Raw genomic sequence first — 25,847 nt, forward strand, 5'->3', positions numbered from 1 at the left:
TTCACCTTCTGTCTCTAAACTATTAGTCATAAGCATTTTCCCTGTATTCAGTTTATAGGTAAATCCTGGGCTGTGAAGGGTAGAGGGTTCAGACTAAAATCAAACAGTTAAACAATACCTGAGCCTGCACAATGTGTAGTCAAAAATAGTAAATGTAGTTGGGCAGTATTCATAATTTAAATTCAAATTATATTTACTTGTTGCTTTCAGCTGCTTTATAAAAACTCCGCTGCTCTCATTCAAAATGGTTTCCGCCAAGATATTGATTTTAACTCCACCCCCCCACCCCCCCATTACCTTTACTCTATTTCAGTAGCAAAGCCTAACATCTTACTTATCCAAACTGATTGTTCAGGAGAACCTAACCAAAAGAAACTGGAAGGCTTCCAACTTAAAGGAGAGACTTGAGGGATTCAGGAACTTCACATCATTACAAAGCAACTATGTTCCGTTATGTCATTGCACATATTGTTTGGCAAACGTGGGAGGTCACAAACTATCTGCTTCAGTAAAGGGGATTCGCTCCCTGCTCTTCACCCCTTGAAGGAGAAATTGAATTCTGCAGTTATTGGGAATTGACTGATTCCAGTTGCTTGGAAAGGGTGGGCAGCTTACAAGTCTGGTGGGGTATGATGGCTGGTTGATACAAACATGCAGCCATGGATGGCATGAAGTCAATCTGCAAAGCCATGATCTCATCTCTTACTCAGATCTCAGTCTGAAAGCCCAGCATGTGCACTGTTTCAGGTTGTGATCCTGATCCCGTTTTCTCTCCATCTCACCATGAGAATAGCAACAATGCCCATAATTTCATCACGACAAATCATCTCAAAAAGAAGTGCAATTTGGTCTTCAATTCCAGTCCAAATCTCTGTTCTGCCTTGGTGTCCCTTTAACCAACAGCATGTTTCACTTTTCTGATCCCTTGCGATGCCGACGGAAACTCGAGATATTCTCATTCAGTGCGCAGATCCTCCTGGAGAACTCCTCCAATCCTTCGGCATCGAGTTCAGCCAAAACCTGGGCATCGCTCTCCACTGCCACAGCGTGCTCAATGGGAATGCAGAATCCTTCCAGTTGCTCCTCCGAGCTAAAGCCTGTGGCTTCCATTCCTATGATCTCTTCAGCCCGCTCAACAGAGCAGAAGATACTGCCGCCCATGGGGTGGCTTAAGTCACCTGATGGCGGACTACTAGTGACGCCCGCGTGTACATTGAGTGAAGTCATTCCATTCACCTCAGACGGTGGCTCAGTGATAACCTCTTGTGGTTGGGCCACTTCGTAAATCATGCCGTTTTCACTGCTATGCACTCTGTTCTTAAAGCTGTCGCACGCATCCTTCTCCTGGTCTCCATCTTTGACAGAGTCATCTGAAACTTCCAGTATTGAAGTAGTACCCATTTTGTGGTCATCTTTTGGCTGTGCCTCAAGGGTTACAGCACAAGTCATTGCTGCATTGTAGCCCGGGGGCAGATCTTCTTCAGAGCTCCCCTGTGACTGCCTCCAAGGCCTTTCTGGAGAAGCGAGCTCTCTACTGTGAGATAGCATATCTGAACCTGCAGATGTGGTAACTGTTCGCCTTCGAGGTACAGGAATAGCACTGGATAGAGGTCGATCGCTTCACAAGAGAAGAAAAAAGAGAATCAATTAACTTACATAACATGTGCCTGGAAATAGTTTATCCATACTAATACGACAAACCTGAATTTATTGAGCACCTTTAACACAGTAAAACATTCTAAAGCACTTCACATAAGCAAAGTTTGGCAGAAGCCAAGAGGAAGATATTAAGCCAGGTCTGGTCAAAGAGATAAGTTTTAGGAAGCGTTTTGAAAGGAAGGTAGAGTGGCAGGATAGTTTAGGCAGGACCTTCCAGAGCCTAGTGCCCCAGGCAGCTGAAGACATGGCTGTCAATGGCGAAACAATGAAAACTGGGGATGTGCAAGAGGTCAGAATGAAAGGAGTGCAGAGATACTGTAGGATTCTGGGGCAAGTGGTGGCAAGGCTATTGAGGGATGTGAATGCAATGACGAGAATTTAAAAATCGAGATGTTACTAGACTGGGGAGTACATGGGATGATACGTAAATAGCGCTTTTGCACGAGTTCGCAAATGAAAATTTGAGTTTTGGATACAAAACCATCTCTAACCATCATCTTGATACATGAATTCATACGTAAACAGCTAACTTTATTGCACCATTGTCTTGTAACAGCATTAGAAAAACAACAGTAGGGACCTTGTTCGGAAATCAAATAACATTAAGCAAACGATATGCTTTCTGGCACTCCAGCAAGAGACATGGCTATCCCAAATGGGTCTCAATTAAAACTTCAGTGTTTTAATAAAGCTTTTTCTCTGCCCTGTGAATTCTGGGATGACATCAACCTCTATTGCAGGGCTGTGATCATCTCACTGAGACAAGCATTTGAGGGAGATGGGAATAGATGGTTATAAAATTAGATTTAGATGAAAAGGGATGGGAGAAGGCTCATGTGGGCTATTAATATCAGCATGGGCTGATTGGGTCTGTGCCATATTAACCTTTGTAATTCTATGCAATCATTGCCCAGCAAGATGATAGAATTACAAATCCCATAGACAGGTAGATTGCAGACAGGAAAAAACAGATAGAGGCACAGAGAAATAGAAAGACAACATTAGTGCCATTTGGCTGTTCCTGCAGTTTAAGCAGGAAACCTGAAACCCGTGATAACATTTATGACTTCTACAAATGGATGGAGCTCAGAAGTAATTTCCAATACACCTTGTCGTGTACTTTACCCTCTCTCAAAAGATATCAAGCACTTAACCGAACATGAATTAGGGGCAGGAGTAAGCTACTGGGGTCCCTTAGGCTGGCTCTGTTATTCAATAAGATCATGGCTGGTGTGATGGCAACTTCACATTCCTGCGGCCCGCCCCAATAACCTTCCACCCCCTTGGTGGCTAAGAATCCATTTCGCTCTGTCTTAGAAACATAATAAAATTTGGCTTCCACTGCCTTTTGAGGAAGATTTTCAGAGAGTCATGCCCCTCAGAGGAAGAATTTCTCCTCAGCTCCATCTTAAATGGACTGCAGCATTTAGAAGGGAGCTCATCACCGCCTTCTCAAGGGCAACTAGGGATGGACAATAAATATTGGCCAGCCAGCAATGCCCATGTACCCCAATGGGTGGGAAGAGAGTGACGCTTATTTTTAAACAGTGACTCCTGGTTCTCCCACAACAGGAAACATCCTCTCCACATCCACCCTGTCAATGACCCTCAAAATTTTAAAAGTTTCAGTCAAGTTGTCTCTTATTCTTCTATAAGATGTAGGATTAGAAGTAGGCCATTCAGTCCATTTGAGTCTGCTTCACTTTCCAATAAGATCATGCCTGGTCTTATATGATAATCCTCGGTTCCACTAACCCACCTTTCCCCATAACTCTCGATTTCCTTACTGATTAAAAATTTGGCTCTCTCTCAGCCTTAAAAATACTTAATGACCCAGCCTCTACAGCCCTCTGTAGGAAAGAATTCAACAGATTCACTCCCCCGAGAGAAGAAATCCCTCCTCATCTCTGCCTTAAACGGGTGACTCCTTTCTCTGAGATTATCCCTCTGGTCCTAGACTATCCCACATGGGGAAGCAACCTCTCAGCACCTACCCTGTCAAGGCCTGTGACAATCCTATAAATCTCAATAAGGGCACCTCTTATTCTTCAAAACTCCAATGAATAGAGGTCCAACTTACTCAACCTCCTCTCAAAGTTCCTACATAGCTTGGATCAACCTAATGGACCTTCTCTGGACTCTCTCCAATGCCAGTATACGTTTGCGTAGAAAAGGGGCCAAAACTGTTCACTGTTCCAAACTCTACTGGATATAAACCTAATCTCTCCAACCTTACCTCACGAGACAACCCATCCATTCTTGGTATTAGTCTAGTAAACTTTCCTTGAACAGTTTCCAACACATTTATATCTTTCTTTAAATAAGGAGACCAATACTGTCCACAGTATTGCAGATGTGATCTCACCAATGCCCTGAGCAACAGAAGCATACATTTTTTTAAAAATCAATTCCCTTCACAATAGATAACACACTATTAGCTTTTCTAATTATTTACTAGCCTGTGTTTCATGCCCCAGAATACCCAGATATCTCTGCAACTCAGAACTCTGCAAAGTCTCACCATTTATATAAGCTTCTTTTATATTCCTCCTTCCAAAATAGACAATTTCATATTTTCCCACATTATACTCCATTTATCAGATTTTTGCCCACTCACCTAACTCCTCTCTGCCTGACTCCATGTAGCCTCCTTATGTCTTCTTCACAAATCACTTATCTATCTTTGTGATGTCTGTAAATTTAGCAACCAAATCTTTAGTCCCTTCATGTAAGTCATTTATTATAAATTATAAGTGGTTGAGGTCCCAGCACTGATCCCTGTGACACACCGTTCATCACATCCTGCCAACTGGAAAAAGACCCATTTGTGCCAGTTCTGTTTCCTGTTAACTATTCAAGTTTAATCCTTGCCAATGTCACCCTCTACACCATGAGCTTTTATTTTCCCATAATAAACTTTGATGGGGCACCTCATCAAATGCCTTCCGGAAATTTAAGTCCAGTCCTTCCACCGGTCCCCCTTAATCCACAGTCCAAGTGATTCCTTCAAAGAACTTCAATAAATTGTTTGAACGTGATTTCATAAAACCATGTTGACTCTGTCCGATTGCCTCGAATATTTCCAAGTGCCCTGTGATAACATCTTTAATAATGACTTCTAACATTTTCCCTTTGACAGATGTTAGGCTAGCTGGCCTGTAGTCTCCAACTTTCTGTCTACACCCCCTATGCCACCCCTGACCCCCCCACCCACCTTTTGAATAAAGGAATTACTTTTGCTTTCTTCCAGTCCAATGGAACCTTCCCCAAATCTAGAGAATTTTGGAAAATTAAAACCATTGCATCAACTGTCTCATTAGCCACTTCTTTCAAGACCTTAGGGTGAAGTCCATTGTGATATGAGTGTTGACATCTCAGACAAGATTGGCTGATCAGTTGATCTGGATTTGATCATTTGCCAATTGGCAGGGTTCAGTTTATTAATCTCTCGCATGACACTCCATCAGTCCCCAGCTCCCCCCCCCACCTCCTATAATGTTTAAATATGTTCAGCGCAATGGCCAGCTGCTGTGGTTTCAAATCAAAATTTTATATGTTTGGCAATTTTTTTTTCCTTCAAGAGATCCAGAGCAAGATCTCCATAAATACATTTATGAACCACATCAGCTAAGATCATCTTTACTCAAACTGAGTGTTTTGGTAGTATTTTCTGTCAGTCTCTGGCAAAGGGATTTTGACAAAATTGTTGTTTTAGTTTATAGTGGTCTACGTAGGTTCAAAATTATGAGACAAAAACCCCATTTAAAAAAAAATACAGAAACCTCTAACGCAGATCCAACACACCAAAACCAATGATTCCAACAGATTAAATATCTTCTTACAAATCAATGAAGTTAACCAGAATCAGATAAAGATATATCGTACTACTCACTTTAAAATAGATTTAACAGCACTTAGCAATTTCACAGCATTTGCACAAAAGTTTAAAAAGGTTATCTTGTTTATACTTACAATTTGCTTAATTCGGACAATTATAATTTGAAGTGAAATTGCACAAATATCACCACCTGTGTTCTGATAGTGGTAACTTGACCTGAAACATTAACTCTGACTCTTTTCACAGATGCTGCCTGACTTGCTGAACTTTTCCAAAATTTCCTTTTATGCTCTTGCGTTAAATTTCCATAATTCAAACTAGTAAATAATTTAAATTTCTTTTGAGTAGAGCAACGACTTAGCATCATCAAGGATAGGCTATCAATGGCAAAGGAGCTATAAGTAAAGCAAAATGGTGGCATGTTAACTTCTACTGTGCAATTTGTCCTTTCAAATGTGGATTGTGCCTTGAATATGTCATTGTGTAACAATAGAGTGGAATCCCAGCTTGGGTCACTGGTTGTGTGGAGTTTGAACATTCTCCGTTTCTGTGTGGGTTCCCTCCCATAGTCCAAAGGAGTGTGGGTTAGGTGGATTGGCCATGCTAATTGCCCCTTTGTGTTGGGATTGGGGGAGCTAGCTAGGATAAATGTATGGGGATAGGGCCTGGGTGGGATTGTGGTCAGTGCAGACCTGATGGGCCTAATGGCCTCCTTCTGCACTGCAGGGATTCTATGATGAATACTTGTGGGTTAAGTGGCCAATGGAAATGTAATTAATCTGAGGTGGTAAAATATAAATAAAAAAAACTTATATATGGACCCTTTCATGACATAAGAACATAACATAAGAACATAAGAACATAAGAAATAGGAGCAGGAGTAGGCCATCTAGCCCTTCGAGCCTGCCCCGCCATTCAATAAGATCATGGCTGATCTGTCGTGGCTCAGTTCCACTTTCCCGCCCTCTCCCCATAATCCTTAATTCCCCTCTCTTATCAAAAACCCATCAACCCGCGTCTTAAAAATATTTAGCGAGGCAGCCTCCACCACTTCAACGGGCAGAGAATTCCAGAGATTCACCACCCTTTGAGTGAAGAAGTTCCTCCTCAACTCCATTCTAAACCGCCCCCGCTTTATCTTGAGGCTGTGCCCCCTAGTCCTATTATCCTTTCTGAGTGGGAAGAGTCTCTCCACCTCTATCCTATCCATCCCATTCATCATCTTATACGTCTCAATGAGATCTCCCCTCATTCTTCTAAACTCTAACGAGTACAAGCCTAGTTTATTCAGCCTCTCCTCATAGCTCAACCCCCTCAACTCCGGCATCAGCCTAGTAAAACTCCTCTGCACTCCCTCCAAGGCCAAAATATCCTTGCGTAAGTACGGCGCCCAAAACTGCACACAGTACTCCAGCTGCGGCCTCACCAATGCCCTATACAGCCACAGCAAGACCTCCCTACTTTTATATTCAATCCCCCTCGCTATGAAGGCCAGCATCCCATTCGCCTTCCTGATCACCTGCTGCACCTGCAAGCTGGGTTTTTGCGACTCATGCACAAGGACCCCAAGGTCCCTCTGCACCGTCGTCTGCTGCAGTTTTTCGCCACGTAAGTGATAATCCTTCCTACCATTATTCCTACCAAAGTAGACCACCTCGCACTTGCCAACATTAAATTCCATTTGCCATTTCCTGGCCCATTCGCCCAGCCTATCTAGATCCTTCTGTAGACTCTCCACACCCTCCGCACAATTTGCCTTTCCTCCAATCTTGGTGTCATCAGCAAATTTCGACACCCTACACTTGGTTCCCTCCTCCAGATCATCTATATAAGTGGTAAATAGCTGAGGCCCCAGCACCGACCCCTGAGGCACTCCACTAGTCACCAACCGCCAATCCGAATAGCACCCATTGACCCCCACACTCTGCCTCCTATTTGACAACCAATCCTCTATCCACGCTAACACTCTACCCCCAACTCCCTGTCCCCTGGCCTTCTGCAATAACCTCCTGTGAGGTACCTTGTCAAACGCCTTCTGAAAATCAAGAAAGACCGCATCCACCGGCTCTCCTCTATCCACCGCCCTAGACACATCCTCATAGAACTCCAGTAAATTTGTCAGACACGACTTCCCTTTAACGAAACCGTGCTGTGTCTGCTCTATCAAGCAATTCCTCTCAAGATGCCTCGCTATTTCCTCCTTGATGACGGATTCTAACATTTTACCTACAACAGACGTTAAACTAACTGGCCTATAATTCCCTGCCTTTTGCCTGGCACCCTTCTTAAACAACGGCGTAACATTAGCCGCTTTCCAATCTTCCGGCACTTCCCCGGAATCCAGCGACGTCTGGAAAATAACCACCAAGGCATCCACTATAACCTCCGCCATTTCTTTCAGAACCCTCGGATGCATTCCATCCGGTCCTGGCGACTTGTCTACAATCAGTCCCTCCAGTCTGTCAAGCACCTCCTCTCTAGTAACAGTAATGTCATTAAGACCCTCCAGCCCTACCACCTTTCCATCTCTAACACCCGGCAAATTATTCACGTCCTCCTCCGTGAAGACAGAAACAAAAAAGTTATTCAGGACCTCAGCCATATCCCCATCCCCTACCACTAAGTCCCCCTTCTCATCCTCTAAGGGACCAACGTTCACCCTAGCCAGCCTCTTCCTTTTTATATACTTATAAAAACTCTTGCTATCCTTTTTTATATTAAGCGCAAGCGCAGCTTCATAGTTTCTCCTACCCTTCTTTATCATCTTCTTTGTCAATCTTTGTTGACATTTAAACCTCTCCCAATCCTCTTCTCGCCCACTACTCTTTGCTACTCTAAATGCCTCCGCTTTTAATTTAACACTTTCCTTCACCTCCTTCGTTATCCACGGCTTATTACCTCTCCTCCTACTGTCCTTTTTGACCATCGGAATAAATTTCTGCTGAGCACCAAGAAAGATCTCCTTAAAGATCCTCCACTGCTCCTCAGCAGACCTACCTTCCAACGCGCTCCCCCAGTCCACATTCGCCAATTCTTCTCTCATCCTACCGTACTCCCCTCTGTTCAAAGGACGCGCGTCCGGGAACCCACTTTCTCCTCCTCCATCTGCACCAGAAACTCCACCATACAATGATCACTCTCCCCAAGAGGATCCTTCACTGCAAGGTCCCTAATTCTACCCACCTCATTGCATAGCACCAGATCCAAGATAGCTCGCTCCATTGCCAAGTGCACTACACACATCTTCACTTTTCTAACATAAGCAGTGCTCTGCCAATTTATGCACAGCAAACCCCCACAAACACCAATGAGGTACATGACAAAATTACCTATTTGTATTTGTTCATTGGATGCCCTTGTGAGCAAGGACAGACTTTATCGCCCAATGTTAATTACTCTCAAGAAGGTGCTGGTGTGTTATCATCCTGGACTGCTGCTGTCTGTGTCATATACGTACAGGAAAGTATATGAATTGCATGGGACCTTACAGGTGGTGTCCTCTTGTAATGCTGCCCTTGTCTTTCTGGATGACAGAGGTCAAGGGAAAATACTGTTGAAGGAATCATGGTGAGTTGTAGCAATACATTAATAGATGGTACAAATTGCATTAGTGACGGTAGTATTGAATGTTTTGATGGTGTTAATTGGGGGTGGGGGGGGGAAAGAGTAGAGACGGAGAGAGAGAGACAGAGAGAGAAAGGATGATTCATATTGGCTAGGTTATCAGAGAAACTCCCATTCTTCAAAATAGTTCTACAGTATCTTTTACTTCTAGCTGAGAGAACAGACAGAGCCTCCTGATCCCATCACTGATATATCACCTCTGAAACAGCAACACCCCTTTAGTACTGCACCATGAGTATCATGCTTGATTTTGTGCGAAGGTACCTGGCAGGAGACTCGAACTCCAACCTCCAGATCGCAAAGTGACAATGCTACCCATTGAGCCAAGGCTGATACTAAGAAGAGTATTGCTGGAGCAATAATAAAACAGATTGGGTTTCATGTTTTATATTTCTTTGTAATATATTGATACACATTAATGCTAAATGAGCCTTGTAAGTTTAAGTTTATTTATTAGTGTCACAAATAGGCTTACATTAACATTAATGAAGTTACTCTGAAAATTGCCACACTCTGGCACCTGTTGGGGTACACTGAAGAAGAATTTAGCATGGCCAATCCACCTAACCAGCACTTTTGAACTCCTTGAAAGATTGGTGCGCATATTTTCTCAAAACTGCATTAAATGCATTATCTTGGCTTTCCGAGAGTATTATTATAATTGCACTTTAGGTACTGCACCGAGAAACTCCATGTAGCTTCACAATGAGTTGAGAGCACAAGCAGCTATTACCAGAAAACGGGAGGGTAGAGTTAAGCCAATTATCACAGAACTTTTCAACATCATCCAAGATATCAGGCTAGAAGGTAAGAGCTATTATCTTTTAGAAGTGGGTGGAGAAGAGAAAGAGAGAAAATGCAAAATTGATTCAGAGCCACACCCTGTTTGAACTCAATCGTAATAATGAATACTATTGCCAGGGAGCAGATTTCCTACTTAATCACAAAACAGAAATGAAATTTTATGATGACCTTCACCAAAAAAGCAGGAAAACTAAATAAAAATTCCGAAGAACAAGATGCAATAGCAGAAGAGACATGAAGAGAATGGTCTTTTACAGCAAACTTTTCTTCCTATAAAATTCAGCAGGAAGTTTCTCCAGTAGTGTACTGATCAACTATCCCCGATTGTAATGGGATAGAGTCAGGAAGTCATAGAGGTTTACAGCGTGGAAATAGGCCCTTCAGCCCAACTTGTCCATGCCGTCCTTTTTTCTTTTAAAAGGCCCCTAAACATTTGGCCCATATCCCTCTATACCCATCATACCCATATCTAAATGCTTTTTAAAAGATAAAATTGTACCCGCCTCTACTACTACCTCTGGCAGCTTGTCCCATACACTCACCACCTTCTGTGTGAAAAAATTGCCTCTCTGGACACTTTTGTATCTCTCCCCTCTCACCTTAAATCTATGCCCTCTAGTTTTAGACTCCCCTACCTTTAGGAAAAGGTATTGAATATCTACCTTGGCTATGCCCCTCATTATTTTATCAAACTCTATAAGGTCACCCCTCAGCCTCCTATGCTCCAGAGGAAAAATGTCCCAGTCTATTCAGCCTCTCCTTAAAACTCAATGCATCAAGTCCCAGTAGCATCCTAGTAAATCTTTTCTGCATTCTTTCTAGTTTAATAATATCCTTTCTATAATAGGGTGACCAGAATTGCACACAGTATTCCAAGTGTGGCCTTACCAATGTCTTGCACAACTTCAACAAGGTGTCCCAACTCCTGTATTCAATATTTTGACTGATGAAACCAAGTATACCAAATGCCTTCTTCACTGCTCTGTCCCCCGTGACTCCACTTTCAAGGAGCTATGAACATGTACCCCTAGATCTCTTTGTTCTGTAACTCTCCCCAATGCCCTACCATTAACCGAGCAAGTCCTGCCCTGGTTCAATCTACCAAAATGCATTACCTTGCATTTATACTTACAAGTTGCTTAATTCGGACAATTATAATTTGAAGTGAAATTGCGCAAATATCACCTGTGTTCTGATAGCAGTAACTTGACCTGAAACATTAACTCAGGCTCTTTTCACAGATGCTGACTGACTTGCTGAACTTTTGCATAGATGCGCATAGATCCCTGAAAGCTGGCACCCAGGTTGATAGGATTGTTAAGAAGGCGTACGGTGTGTTAGCTTTTATTGGTAGAGAGATTGAGTTTAAGAGCCATGAGGTCAGGTTGCAGCTGTACAAAACTTCGGTGCGGCCGCACTTTGAGTATTACATATAGTTCTGGTCGCTGCATTATAGGAAGGATGTGGAAGCATGGGAAAGGGTGCAGAAGAGATTTACCAGGATGTTGCCTGGTATGGTGGGCAGGTCTTATGAGAAAAGGCTGAGGGACTTGAGGCTGTTTTTGTTAGAGAGAAGGTTAAGAGATGACTTAATAGAGGCATACATGATGATCAGAGTGGACCGTGTGAACCTTTTTCCTCGGATGGAGATGGCTAGCATGAGGGGACATAGCTTTAAATTGAGGGGTGTTAGATATAGGTTCTTTACTCAGAGTAGTAAGAGCATGGAATGCCCTTCCATGCACCAGTAGTGGATTCCCTAACATTAAGGGCATTTAAATGGTCATTGGATAAACATATGGATGATATTGGAAAAGTGTAGGTTAGATGGGCTTTAGATTGGTTTCACAGGTCAGCGCAACATCGAGGGCCGAAGGGCCTGTACTGCGTTGTAATGTTCTATGTTCTATTTGTCTAAATTAAACTCCATCCGTCATTCGTCAGCCCACTGGCCCAATTGATCAAGTTCCCATTGCTATTGGAAATTAGCTTCCTCACTGTCCACCATGCCACCAATCTTGGTGTCATCTACAAACTTACTAAGCATGCCCCCTATATTCTCAGACAAATAATTAATATAAATGACAAATAACAGTGGGCCCAGCACTATCCTTGAGGCACACCGCTGGTCACAGGCCTCCAGTTTGAAAACAACTCTCTGCAACGCCCTCTGGCTTCTGACAAGAGGCCAATTTTGTATCCGTTTAGATACCTCACCCTGGATCCCATGAGATTTAACTTTGTGCAACAACCTACCATGCGATACTTCGTCAGAGGCCTTGCTAAAGTCCATGTAGACAACATCAACTGCATTGCCCTCATCTATCTTCTTGGTTACCCCTTCAAAAAACTCAATTAAATTTATGAGACACGATTTTCCATTCACAAAGCCATGTTGATCATCCCTAATCAGTCCTTGCATCTCCAAATGCTTGTAGATCCTCTCTCTCAAAATACCTTCCAACAATTTACCTACCACAGGTGTGAGGCTCACTGGCCCATAGTTCCCAGGCTTTTCTCTGCAGCCCTTTTTAAACAAAAGCACATTTGCCACTCTCCAATCTTCAGGCATCTTACCTGTGACCATCGATGATTCAAATATCTCGGCTAGGGTACCCGCAATTTCCTCCCTAGCCTCCCTCAATGTCCTGGGATATACCTCATTAGGTCCTGCTGATTTATCTATGTGTGCACTAAGTAGCCACTGCGTTTATCTACAGAACATTCTGTGCACTTCAAAGTAAGTCATTGCATGTGAAGTGTCTTTGAGATGTTTAAGAAATGTGATAAAGCTTTGTATCAATGCAAGGTTTTCTGACGTTCAGATGTGCATTTTTCAACCCTGCAACTGTCAGCTCCCCTACCTACTTAAACAAATATTGACAGAACACACTCACACAGTTGAGGAAGCATTAAGAGAATGATGTATTGTGCTCTTAATAATGTGCTCTGTATAAAAAGCACACTCTGTAATAGCCTGTATTTTATTAGTAAACGATTAACGCATTCCAGTCAACTCTCAAAGGAAATGACAGCAATATGGACACAAGAAAATGAAGCACAAGGAAAGGTCATCCAGTACAAGAGCATGGCAGAGCAGAAGGGAATCTGGTGACTGCTATGGGAAGAGTTGGAAAATTATGGAACTGTCACAAAGAGTGAGTTAGGGTGGATGTGAAGCAGACAGAATGGTCACCACAGCCTCCCTGTAAACTGGCACTTCACTTAGAACATAGAACATAGAACATAGAACATAGAACACTACAGCACAAACAGGCCCTTCGGCCCACAAGCTGCGCCGACCACATCACCTACCAACCTACAGACCTACCTATAACCCTCAATCTCATTAAACCCCATATACTCATCCAGAAGTCTTTTAAAAGACCCCAGCGAGTTCGCCTCCACCACCACTGACGGCAGCCGATTCCATTCACTCACCACCCTCTGAGTGAAAAACTTACCCCTAACATCACTTCTGAACCTCCCTCCCCGCACCTTAAATCTGTGTCCTCTCGTAGCGACCATTTCAAACCGGGGAAATAGCCTCTGAGAGTCCACCCTATCTATTCCTCTCAACATTTTGTAAACTTCTATCAGGTCGCCTCTCAACCTTCGTCTCTCCAGGGAAAAGAGTCCCAGCTCCCTCAACCTAACTTCATAAGGCATGCCTCCCAGTCCAGGCAACATCCTTGTAAATCTCCTCTGCACCCTTTCAATAGCTTCTACATCTTTCCTATAGTGAGGCGACCAGAACTGCGCACAATACTCCAAATGAGGCCTGACAAGGGTCTTATAAAGTTCCAGCATTACCTCCCGACTCCTAAACTCAATCCCTCGATTAATGAAGGCCAGTACACCATACGCCTTCTTGACCACCTCCTCCACCTGCGAGACCGATTTAAGAGTCCTGTGGACCCGGACCCCAAGATCCTTCTGCTCCTCAACACTACTCAGACTTCTGCCCTTAATAGTGTACTCGTTCATCCCGTTGGTTCTGCCAAAATGGACGACAACACATTTATCCGCGTTGAAGTCCATCTGCCACTTCTCCGCCCAGTCCTGCATCCTATCTATGTCCTGCTGCAACTTTTGCCATCCTTCCAGATCATCCACAACACCACCGACCTTCGTGTCATCAGCGAACTTACTTACCCATCCCTCCACTTCCTCATCCAGGTCATTTATGAAAATGACAAACAACAAGGGTCCCAGAACAGATCCTTGAGGCACTCCGCTGGTGACTGACCTCCATTCAGAAAAAGCCCCATCCACAACCACTCTCTGCCTTCTGCAGGCAAGCCAGTTCTGGATCCACAAGGCCAAAGGCCCTTGGATCCCATGCCCTCTCACCTTCTCAAGAAGTCTTGCATGGGGGACCTTATCAAACGCCTTGCTGAAGTCCATGTACACTACGTCCACGGCACTTCCTTCGTCAATGTGTTCAGTCACATTATCGAAGAACTCAACTAGGCTTGTAAGGCATGACCTGCCCTTGACAAATCCATGCTGACTATTCCTGATCATGTCAAACCTCTCCAAATGTTCGTAAATCTTGTCCCTCAGAAGCCTCTCCATCAGCTTACCAACCACTGAGGTCAGACTCACCGGTCGGTAATTTCCCGGGCTATCTCTGTTCCCTTTCTTAAAAATAGGAACTACATCCGCAATCCTCCAATCCTCTGGAACCTCTCCCGTCTCCATTGACGACGCAAAGATCATCGCCAGGGGCTCTGCAATCTCTTCCCTCGCCTCCCACAGTATCCTGGGGTACATCCCATCTGGTCCCGGCGACTTATCTACCTTGATAGAATTCAAAAGTTCCAACACATCCTCCTCCTTAATATTCACGTACTCAATCCTTTCCATCTGCTGCAAATCCATAACAAAATCTCCCAGATCGGCTTCCACCGTGAATACTGAGGCGAAGTACTCGTTAAGCACCTCCGCCATTTCTTCTGGTTCCACACAAACCTTTCCCCCCTCACCTTTTATCGGTCCTATCCCTTCTCTTCTTATCCTTTTACCTTTCACATATTTATAGAAGGCCTTGGGATTCTCCTTAATCTTACCCGCCAAGGTCTTCTCATGACCCCTTCTGGCTCTCCTAATTTCCCTTTTAAGTTCCCTCCTACAGTCCTTATACTCCTCAAGATCTTTAACATCTCCTAATTCCCTGAACCTCTTGTACACCTTCCTTTTCTTCCTGACTAGGTTCAACACATCCTTTGTGCACCACGGTTCCCTCGACCCACCAAAACCCCCTCGTCTCATCGGAACGTTGTCATTCAGAGCTCCAGACACACATTCCTTGAATATCTGCCACCTTCCTTCGGTACTTTTCCCTAAGAACGCCTCCTTCCAGTTTATTTGTCCAAGTAACTTCCTGACTTCTGTGTATATGACGCAGCAACGCGCCTCAAAATGCACTCACACTAAAGGAAGTAACTGCTTTGAGAGACAGGAAAGACAACTGGACAAGGCAAAATATTAACAGAGATTTTTTACAACACAGAAACAGACCATTTGGTCTATCAGGTTTGGGCCAGTTTATGTTCCACAAAAGTTCTTTTTCATCTTACTTCATGTTACCCCATCAATGTACCTTCTAGTACCTTTTTCCTCATGCACTTACCAAATTTCTATTATCAGGAGAAATAAATTAGGATCAGAGGTAATTGAGGGCACAGCTTTTGTATGCAAAGAGTTATGCAATAATTGATATGGGAGGTCACTGAATTGAACAGTGAAAACGGACTCAAGAAAAATGAGGGGATACAGAGGTGAGCAAAGGTGTTTCTGAGTCTAAGGAAGATGAACTTGTTTACTTTAGTGAAGAGATTTGAAAGTGGCCCAAGAAAAAAAATCCAAGGTTATGGAGGAAAATGGATAATCTGGTGTAGAAAACTGCTCACAATTATAGATCTTTTCACCAAAAGGCTGACAGAATCATTGACTATATTACCAGTGACAACAACTGATACAACTAGTGTGAAGAGGCAATTTGCTGTCTTTGTGATGAGGGAAGGAATCAAGAGTTAAAAGGTAGCTTGAGCTGTTAAAAAAAAGGACATGTTTATTGGGCATATTGATCATTCACACGTCATGGCTAATTTTGAAATTACTTCCAGCATCAGCCTTTTTAAAAACCAGGCTTCAGGTAATGCTATTCTGCAACTAGAATCTGGAGATGTCAAACTGATGACTCTCACTATTTTCCCCACACACAGTTATTAGTACATTTTACTTTCTCCAATCGCCAAAGCAGAATCAGCAACATAGCTCAGGAGTAGCAATTGTCCTGCCTTCTTGTCCCACACTCCTTAACTTTAATGCCTCAAGTTGATTCTAATACTAGCATTTTAAACTTGAACCATTCTCAATCAAGACTTAGTCGCAAGGACTGGATACCTACCACTTTACCATTAGCCCATGCTCCATGAAGTTTTTCAGATTAGGTAACGTCTGTCGGAGATCTGGTGTAGATAGGCCATGCTGGTATCTTAGCTGCAAATGCAAACAGGAAGGCTTATTATTTCCTTACCACTATAATTTTCAAACATTGATGTTTTTTCCCTAAATGCGTTTAAAAGCCATGCACTGAAGGCATTTATTTGTAGGCTGTTTTTCATCCAAAGTCTCCTTTCAATAGCCTGCTGTTGATTATGGAATATCACCAGAAATATCACAAAAAGGCAAAAAAAGTCTTAGCCGTTCATATAATTTTCAATAGATTCCATATTCAAAGTCCTGCTTCATTCCACAATGGCGATTAAAGAGGTAATCTAGTCCATATGATGCAATTGCAATCCCGATCTGAATGCAATACAGGGTAGGGGCATTAACATTGAAATAAAGGGAAAATATTGGGAAGGTGGAAATCTGAAAAGCAGAAAATGTTTGAAGGACTCTTACAGAACTCTGATCAGACTGTACCTCGAACGTGGTGCCCAATTCTGGTCAGAGGCATGAGGGAGACATTCAAGTAGTGGAAGCAATGCACGGAAGAGTCACACATATGATCCTTAATGTTAATGGTCTGATTTACGAGGACTGAAAAAAAGTGGGCTTTTTCAACTGTGGTATCAGATGGCCTAAAAACCAGGCAACTCAAAAGGAGTAAATTGTGAGACGAAAAGTAGACGCAAGTTCAAACAAAAATTTTTTGTCACCAAGGATAATTAGTGTATGGAATGGAATCAGTGGAGTAGAAAATCCTATTACTTAAAATGAAAGGCTTCCATTTCTATAGCACCTTTCACTATCTCAGCATGTCCAAAGTGCTTTCACAGTCAGTTAAAAATGTAGTCACTGTTGCAAATGCAGGAAATGTTGCAGCCTATTTGAGAACAGCAAGGTCCCACAGTGCAGTGGGTAACGATATAGCCTTCCTGGATAGATTAACTAAGGTGGAGCAATGATCTTTCTCACTTGCTTCTCTTTTTTTAAATTCATTCACAGGATATTGGTGTTGCTGGCAAGATCAGCATTTATTGCCCATCCCTAACTGTCCTTTATAAGATGGTAGTGAGCTGCCTGCTTGAATACAGCTGAATACAACAAATACCTTACTAGGCTCTTTCAGATGACAATTAAGAGTTAGCCCCTTTGCTGAGGCCTGACTGGGTCAAGATTGCAGCTTTCCTTTCTTGCCTTGAGAGACCATGGACCATTTCACCATGTTAACTCACTACAGAAATATAAGCTGCTTTTGTTGCTGGACTGACTCGAGTGCAGTGTCCCTGTAATGTGCACAACTGTATGATCGTGCATAAAATAAAAGCTGAAGGATGAAACTAGACTGCAAGAAACTTAAAAGGAGCCACACCATGGAGGAACCACTAATTTATGCCTAGTGGAATGCTAAGCAGATACACATGTAATCGCCATAAGTAACATCACTTATTGTGGTGCACTTTATTGATTTCATTTGTACTTATTTATTAGTGCCACAAGTAGGCTTGTATTAACACTGAAATTACTGTGAAAAATCATGTATCAGCATCAGTGCCTAGGTCCAGAATTTCAGTGCATAATCCAGGCACCACTCAGGTACAAGGTACCGTCAATGAATAACACCATGGAACAGATTAACTGCTCCCAATCCTCTTTTGGTACCTTGCTGTACAAAAATTAGCAATTGCATTTGCCCGTGTAACAAGTGGCTGTAATGATAGTGATTCACTGGCTATAAAAGTTCTTTTGGGACATTGAGGACGTAGAAGCTAAGTTTGTTCTGCATGAGTTAGTCGTGGCTATTTTTGAAATTACTTTCAGCATCAGCAGTGTTAAGAACCAGGCTTCAGGTAATGCAGTTCTGAAACTGGAATCTGGAGATATCAAACTGATGACTCTCACTATTTTCCCACACACAGTCATTAGTATGTTCTACTTTCCCCGCCAAAGTAGAATCAGAAACATGTCTCAGGTGTAGCAAACACTCAGGGTGCTTTGGTAAACAAAGACTCCACAGGGCTGCCTTCCATTTATCACAGCTCTTAATATACTAATGTACAGTTTACTACTCCCTTAGTAATAGTTTTTAAAATTGCCTCTTCGAGTAACTTGTCTCTCCTTGTAATGCGCTTTTTTTTATAGCTCCCACAGGCAATATTATCAAAACTAGCTATTGTATTGGAGTTATTTTAAACTAAAATAGTTCAAGCTTTTGCCAAAAAGTAAAGCAATGTACTTTCAGAGTTAGTCTTCAAAATGTCTGTTGAGTAATAAAAGTCAAATAATATACAGGTGTTGTATCTCCGCTTTATAAATTTCTGAGCCAGAGTACCTAAAACAGTCAAACATCTGCAACCTGGCTAAATAATTCTAAACACGAACTGCATCATTGGTACAAAAATTAATCAACACAAAGGTTACAATTGGTACAAAAATCTAATTAAAGTTGGAGCACATCAGCCATAGATGTAACATGCCACTCTTGAGGGGAATACACCCATTCCAAAGAGTCATATCATAGAATCAATGGCATGGAGCCAGGCCCTTTGGCCCAAACTGGTCCATGCTGACCAAAAATGCCCATCTAAGCTAACCCTATTTGCCTGTATTTAGTCCATATCCCTCTAAATCTTTCCTATCCATGCATCTGTTCAACATGAATAATAATATTAGACTTGAAACATTAACTCTACTAAAGACCACAAGACGTAGGAGCAGAAGTAGGCCACTTGGCCCATCAGGTCTGCTCTGCCATTCAATCATGGCTGATATTTTTCTCATCCACATTCTCCTGCCTATTCCCCATAACTCCTGATCCCCTTATTAATCAAAAAACTGTCTACCTCTGTCTGAGAGACATTCAACGACTTGGCCTCGACAGCCTTCTGTGGCAAAGAGTTCCACATTCACCACACTCTGGCTGGAGAAATTCCTCCTCATCTCTGTTAAGGAATTGTCCCTTTAGCCTGAGGTTGTGCCCTCTGGTTCTAGTTTTTCCTCTAGTGGTAACACTGTCTCCATGTCCACTCTATCCAGGCCTCGCAGTATCCTGTAAGTTTCAATAAGAACATCCTCATCCTTCTAAACTCGAGTACCAGTATACAATGAGTACTCCATCTCTTCAAGACCAAGTCTTTAAGACCTGCTGAGCTCTTTCCAGTGCTTTATTTTCATTTTACATCTCCAGCATCTGCAGTATTTTGCTTTTATTTTACTGTTATCACGGGTTTGATTTCAAATAATTGGTTCTAAGTTGTCTGAAAGTTAACGATTAGGGCATTCATCGACCACTGCAACTGTAGCTCAAAAACAGAGTACAATTAACTAAAACACTGTGCAGGCTCAAGCCTCATGCTTTTGGAAATCTGAAAATTAACAATTAACTTTTACATCAATTTCCAGCACGACTCCACCTCCCCTGACATCAGTGCGGCATTTGAGAGATTAGCCCAAGGCAAAACAATTGTCTGGATTGCTACAAAAAGTCACAGGATTGTAACTGTAGTTATGTGTTAATACTGATGCATTGCAACCAGATGTTACTGGAATTAGGTGTGCTAGCATCTGCAATGGTTAAAGTTTCTGAGCAATGTCAGATGTCTAAACCAGTATATTTGGTTTCATGGACTCCCAACACTAAATTATAATACAATGTAATACTCATAACAGTGCCACAAGACTGTTTCAATAACACTTTTAAGAAAACAGATACTTGCAGATAACAGTGAGAAAGATGTGCCTGATTCTCAGTGCAGTTCTTGGACAGCACTAGAGAAGCAGGCAGCCAACAGGAGCCCAAGGGGAGTACAGCAAGATGCTGCTCATTTACTTTCTTGTGACCATGTTGCCCTGTGTGGCTGCCCATACTGCTGACCTGCAAATACAGGTTGCAGACCTTCTGGAAGGTTTCTGTGGACCCCAATTTGTCAACCACTTGTCTAAAAGGCATAAATAAAGAGAAAATTGAACTGCTAGGTCTCCCATGCCATATTACTAGCACCATTAGGTCTGGTTGTTTCAGCAGTGACTTACTGGAGTCTTTAACATTCACGAAAAAAATGGCATCCAGTGTGTGACATCACTGTATTAAGCACAAAGTTCCCAAGCACAAATGTACCGTGCCATGGAGTCATCCCTTGCATTGTGGATGATTTTCCCTGTGGACAGTGGCGTTTAAGTGAGATGTCAGTTTTGGCTACGATTCCACAGATGACTTATGAGCCTTATCTTAGCCTTACAAGCTCTTCCATAGTGATGACACTGGTTGCTGGCTGGCAGAGGTGGTAGTGAATTGGTGGTTCCAGTAACTGTCCTCTCTTTCCATAGTTCTGTAGTTGCTCTTGTTGACTGGAAGATCTTTCCATAGCTCTGTAGTTGCTCTTGTTGACTGGAAGATCTTCACAGCATTTTGAACAATTTGATGTTTATAAGAACATAAGAAATAGGAGGAGTAGGCCATCTAGCCCCTTGAGCCTGCCCCCCCATTCAATAAGATCATGGCTGATCTGAAGTGGATCAGTTCCACTTTCCCGCTTTGACATGACAAAGGCACAGCCTGCATGTCTGAACCTGCAAAGTCTTCCTCACTAGTAACCCAGGAGTTATACCAAAATTAGGAGAGCTGTTCCACAGATTCTGAATCTATTTTAAATCATAATGCAGCACTGTTGGAAACTATTGCTACAAAAAGTCACAGGATTGTAACTGTAGTTATGTGTTAATACTGATGCATTGCAACCAGGTTAGAACATAGAACATAGAACACTACAGCACAAACAGGCCCTTCGGCCCACGAGTTGCGCCGATCACATCAACACCTACCAACCTACAGACCTACCTATAACCCTCAATCTCATTAAACCCCATATACTCATCCAGAAGTCTTTTAAAAGACCCCAGCGAGTTCGCCTCCACCACCACTGACGGCAGCCGATTCCATTCACTCACCACCCTCTGAGTGAAAAACTTACCCCTAACATCACTTCTGAACTTCCCTCCTTGCACCTTAAATCTGTGTCCTCTCGTAGCAACCATTTCAACCCGGGGAAATAGCCTCTGAGAGTCCACCCTATCTATTCCTCTCAACATTTTGTAAACTTCTATCAGGTCGCCTCTCAACCTTCGTCTCTCCAGGGAAAAGAGTCCCAGCTCCCTCAACCTAACTTCATAAGGCATGCCTCCCAGTCCAGGCAACATCCTTGTAAATCTCCTCTGTACCCTCTCAATAGCTTCTACATCTTTCCTATAGTGAGGCGACCAGAACTGCGCACAATACTCTAAATGAGGCCTGACAAGGGTCTTATAAAGTTGCAGCATTACCTCCCGACTCCTAAACTCAATCCCTCGATTAATGAAGGCCAGTACACCATACGCCTTCTTGACCACCTCCTCCACCTGCGAGGCCGATTTAAGAGTCCTGTGGACCCGGACCCCTAGATCCTTCTGCTCTTCAACACTACTCAGACTTCTGCCCTTGATAGTGTACTTGTTCATCCCGTTGGTTCTGCCAAAATGGACGACTACACATTTATCCACGTTGAAGTCCATCTGCCACTTCTCCGCCCAGTCCTGCATCCTATCTATGTCCTGCTGCAACTTTTTCCATCCTTCCAGACCATCCACAACACCACCGACCTTAGTTGTGTTCTTGTTGGAAACTGTTGGAAACATTGTTGGAATTATAGACCAGTGAGCCTTACTTCTGTTGTGGGCAAAGTTTTGGAAAGAATTATAAGGGATAATCTGGTCCCCACATTATAGGAAGGATGTGGAGGCTTTGGAGAGGGTGCAGAGGAGGTTTACGAGGATGTTGCCTGGTATGGAGGGGAGGTCCTATGAGGAGAGACTGAGGGATTTGAGGTTGTTTTCGTTAGAAAGAAGGTGGCTAAGAGGGGACCTTATTGAAACATATAAGATGATTAGAGGTTTAGATAGGGTGGACAGTGATAGCCTTTTTCCTCGGATGGAGAAAGCTAGCACGAGGGGGCATAGCTTTAAATTAAGGGGTGGTAGTTATAGGACGGATGTCAGGGGTAGGTTCTTTATCCAGAGGGTGGTGAGGGATTGGAATGCCCTGCCTGCTGCAGTTGTAAATGCGCCGAGTTTGGGGGCGTTTAAGAGATCCGTGGATAGGTTTATGGATGGAAAGGGATTGGTTTAGGTTAGAGGGTCATTGCTTTTTAACTGGTCAGCGCAACATCGTGGGCCGAAGGGCCTGTTCTGCGCTGTAATGTTCTATGTTCTATAGGATTTATAATCATCGAGAGGGAAATAAATTGATTAGGGATAGTCAACACAGTTTTGTGAAGGGTAGGTCATGCCTCACAAACCTTATCGAGTTTTTTGAAAAGGTGACCAAAGAGGTGGATAAGGGTAAGGCAGTTGACGTGTATATGAATTTTAGCAAAGCGTTTGATAAGGTTCCCCATGGTAGGCTATTGCAGAAAATGCAGATGCATGGGACTGAGGGTGATTTAGCAGTTTGGATCAGGAATTGGCTAGCTGATAGAAGACAGAGGGTGATGGTTGATGGGAAATATTCAACCTGGAGTTCAGTTACAAGTGGTGTACCTCAAGGATCTGTTTTGGGGCCACTGCTGTTTGTCATTTTTATAAATGACCTAGATGAGGGTGTAGAAGGATGGATTAGTAAATTTGCTGACTACACCAAAGTTGGAGGAGTTGTAGACAGTGAGGATGGATGTTACAGTTTGCAGGGGGACATAGACAAGCTGCAGAGCTGGGCCGAGAGGTGGCAGATGGAGTTTAATACGGAAAAGTGTCAGGTGATTCACTTTGGATAAGAGTAACAGGAGTACAAAATATAGGGCTAATGGAAGGACTCTTGGTAGTGTTGACGAGCAGAGAGATCTCGGGGTACGTGTGCATAGCTCCATGAAAGTTGGCACCCAGGTTGATAAGGTTGTTAAGAAGGCATACGGTGTGTTAGCTTTCATTGGTAGAGGGATTGAGTTTTGGAGCCACAAGGTCATGTTGCAACTGTACAAAACTCTGGTGCGGCCGCACATGGAGGATTGTGTACAGTTCTGGTCGCCACTTTATAGGAAAGATGTGGAGGCATTGGAAAGGGTGCAGAGGAGGTTCACCAGGATGTTGCCTGGTATGGTGGGAAGGTCTTATGAGAAAAGGCTAAGTGACTTGAGGTTATTTTCATTGGAGAGAAGGTGGTTACGAGGTGACCTGATTGAGGCATACAAGATGATCAAAGGATTGTATAGGGTGGACAGTGAGAGCCTTTTACCTCGGATGGTGGTGGCTAACACAAGGGGACATAGCTTTAAATTGAGGGGTGGTAATTATAGGACGGACGTCAGAGGTAGGTTCTGTACTCAGAGGGTAGTAAGGTCATGGAATGCCCTGCCTGCAGCAGTTGTGGACTCGCCAACTTTAAGGATGTTCAAATGGTCAGTGGATAGGCATATGGATAACATTGGAATAGTTTAGGTTAGAGGGTCATTAGATTGGTTCCACTGGTCGGTGCAACATCGAGGGCTGAAGGGCCTGTACTGCGCTGTAATGTTCTATTCTATTAATTCTATTTCTTCCACAGGAGTTTGCAAGACGCACTGTGTATCAGGGTGCTGAGGAGAAATGATGTTCAAAAGGGCACAGAAAATTAATGGGTGAATTTTGTTGCTGGATGAGCCTGGAGATGTGGAGAACAGATTCTCTTCACTGAAGTTCCAAGATTGAGGATTTTGGAAGATGTTGACTGCTGTCTACCTAAACCCTAGCCAGATCGTTACTGGTGCCATATATTTCTCAGAAATCTAAGAAACCTAAGCCTTCCAGGCTTAGTTATTTCAGAGCACTTCTCTGAACCTGCGCCTTCAGGAGTTGCTCTTCAGAATAGTTAATGTAGTAAAGCCTCTTCCATTTTAAATTTTGTCTTGAAATAATAGAAATGTACTTTTGCACCCCATGTACAATAATAATAATATAATTTTTCTCAATGGAGTTTACAACTATTATGACACAAGTTAAAAAGCTGAACCAGATGAAGTTTTCCCATCCTGTTACACCCTACTTTTTTCAGGCTTGGTTCGTATTTATGGTAGCCTGTTTTAACTTTCGAATCCAGGCACACAGTTCTTCTTTTCTGCACTGCCCATGTATGCTTATTTTCGCTCTCCAGATCACTGGCTCCCAACTGAAAATGATGCTGTTACCGATCATTCTAAACTTAAGGCCAACCCACCTTTAACATGCTCTTCAATCAAGGATTCCCATGTTTGGTCGCTAGTTATCACTCCTGCAGAAGTTTCTCGACTGCTTTTGGAGCAGTCATATTTCCTGTTTAAAGCCTTGCAGAGTACGAAGGTGCTGAATCCCTTTTGCACAACCATTATGTCTGCCAGTCAAATCAAAGATTGTGTTCTGGCAATCGGTGGAGCAAAAAAAAAGCACAGCATCACCAAAATGATGACGGTTTTGGTATAAATTATTTGTCACTGTAATAATTTTAAATTGCTAAATTTACCCTGCCTGAACAGGACTGGGAGGATATTGTATTTCACGGTTAAACTCATCTTGCTGTTGTTGCACTGGATTATGGGCAGGGTGAACTCTATGATTTTAAAATCGGCATTCTTTTTACTCTCTCCAGGGTCTTAACCACCTCCAGCCCTATAACCACCAAACTCCCTGCATTCCTCCTCCAACCTCTTGTGCTTCCCTGCCTTTCATCTTCCACACCAGGCAGCTGTGCTTCCGGTCGTGTCGGACCCAAACTCAAATGCCTCCCAAAGCCTCTCCGCTGCTTCAAGATAATCTTTAAGACCTACCTCAATGACCAAGCTTTTGGTTATGTGCCTTCATATCTCCTTACATGATTCAACGCCAAACCTTGTTTGATGATGCTGGTGAAGCAGCTTGGGGCATTTTACCATGCTACATAAATGCACGTTATTGTTAAGAACCTGGTTTCAGTTGCTCTTTATGTCAGAGTGAAAAACAATGGTTGAAAAAGAGTCAAACAGAAAGGTGCATCTGATGGAACTTTTTGTGATATAGTCTTTCAGTGCTGTCAGCTGTGCGCGTGCTGTGCGCATTCACAAGGGAACGTTTGCTCTGTTTGAACGCTACAATAAAACTATAAATTGCATGCATAAGGAATATATTTATGTCATTACAATTAGTAAGGGGAGGAAATGTACTCCACTCACCCATGCAGAGGCTGATGTTTGTAACTGGAGAACAAGGTCTCTTTTCAGAAATCAAAACATTTGGTGATCAATTATACAATGAACAGAGGTGCGATTTTAGAGGAAGAGGCAAAAAAAAATCAAAGAGAAAGGAACTTAATGAAAAGAGTGAAAAAGAGAAATCAAAGGCTTCAATCAACTGGAAGGCAAAACAAAATCATGACAACAGATAAAAGACAGCATCTTTTTAAATTCATCATTTTTCCAGTCTGCTGATGAATTAAAATGTCAGTCACAGGGGA

General features: G+C 42.9%; 1 protein-coding gene across 1 annotated transcript in view; it reads right to left on the reverse strand.

Annotated features, from left to right (window-relative positions):
• Nucleotides 1-288: 288 nt before the first annotated feature.
• The window catches only part of uvrag (UV radiation resistance associated gene), a 320,344-nt gene continuing 294,785 nt past the window's right edge, over nucleotides 289-25,847 (reverse strand). The window contains exons 14-15 of the mRNA XM_080197696.1: nucleotides 16,341-16,432; nucleotides 289-1,618 (exon numbers count right to left, since the gene is read on the reverse strand). Of these exons, the coding sequence (XP_080053822.1) occupies nucleotides 910-1,618; nucleotides 16,341-16,432 (801 nt within the window). The 3' untranslated portion in view covers nucleotides 289-909. The remainder of the gene's footprint in view (nucleotides 1,619-16,340; nucleotides 16,433-25,847) is intronic.

The sequence above is a fragment of the Carcharhinus amblyrhynchos genome, chromosome 10 (assembly GCF_965287045.1).
Source record: "Carcharhinus amblyrhynchos chromosome 10, sCarAmb.v2.hapA, whole genome shotgun sequence".
Lineage (NCBI taxonomy): Eukaryota > Metazoa > Chordata > Chondrichthyes > Carcharhiniformes > Carcharhinidae > Carcharhinus > Carcharhinus amblyrhynchos.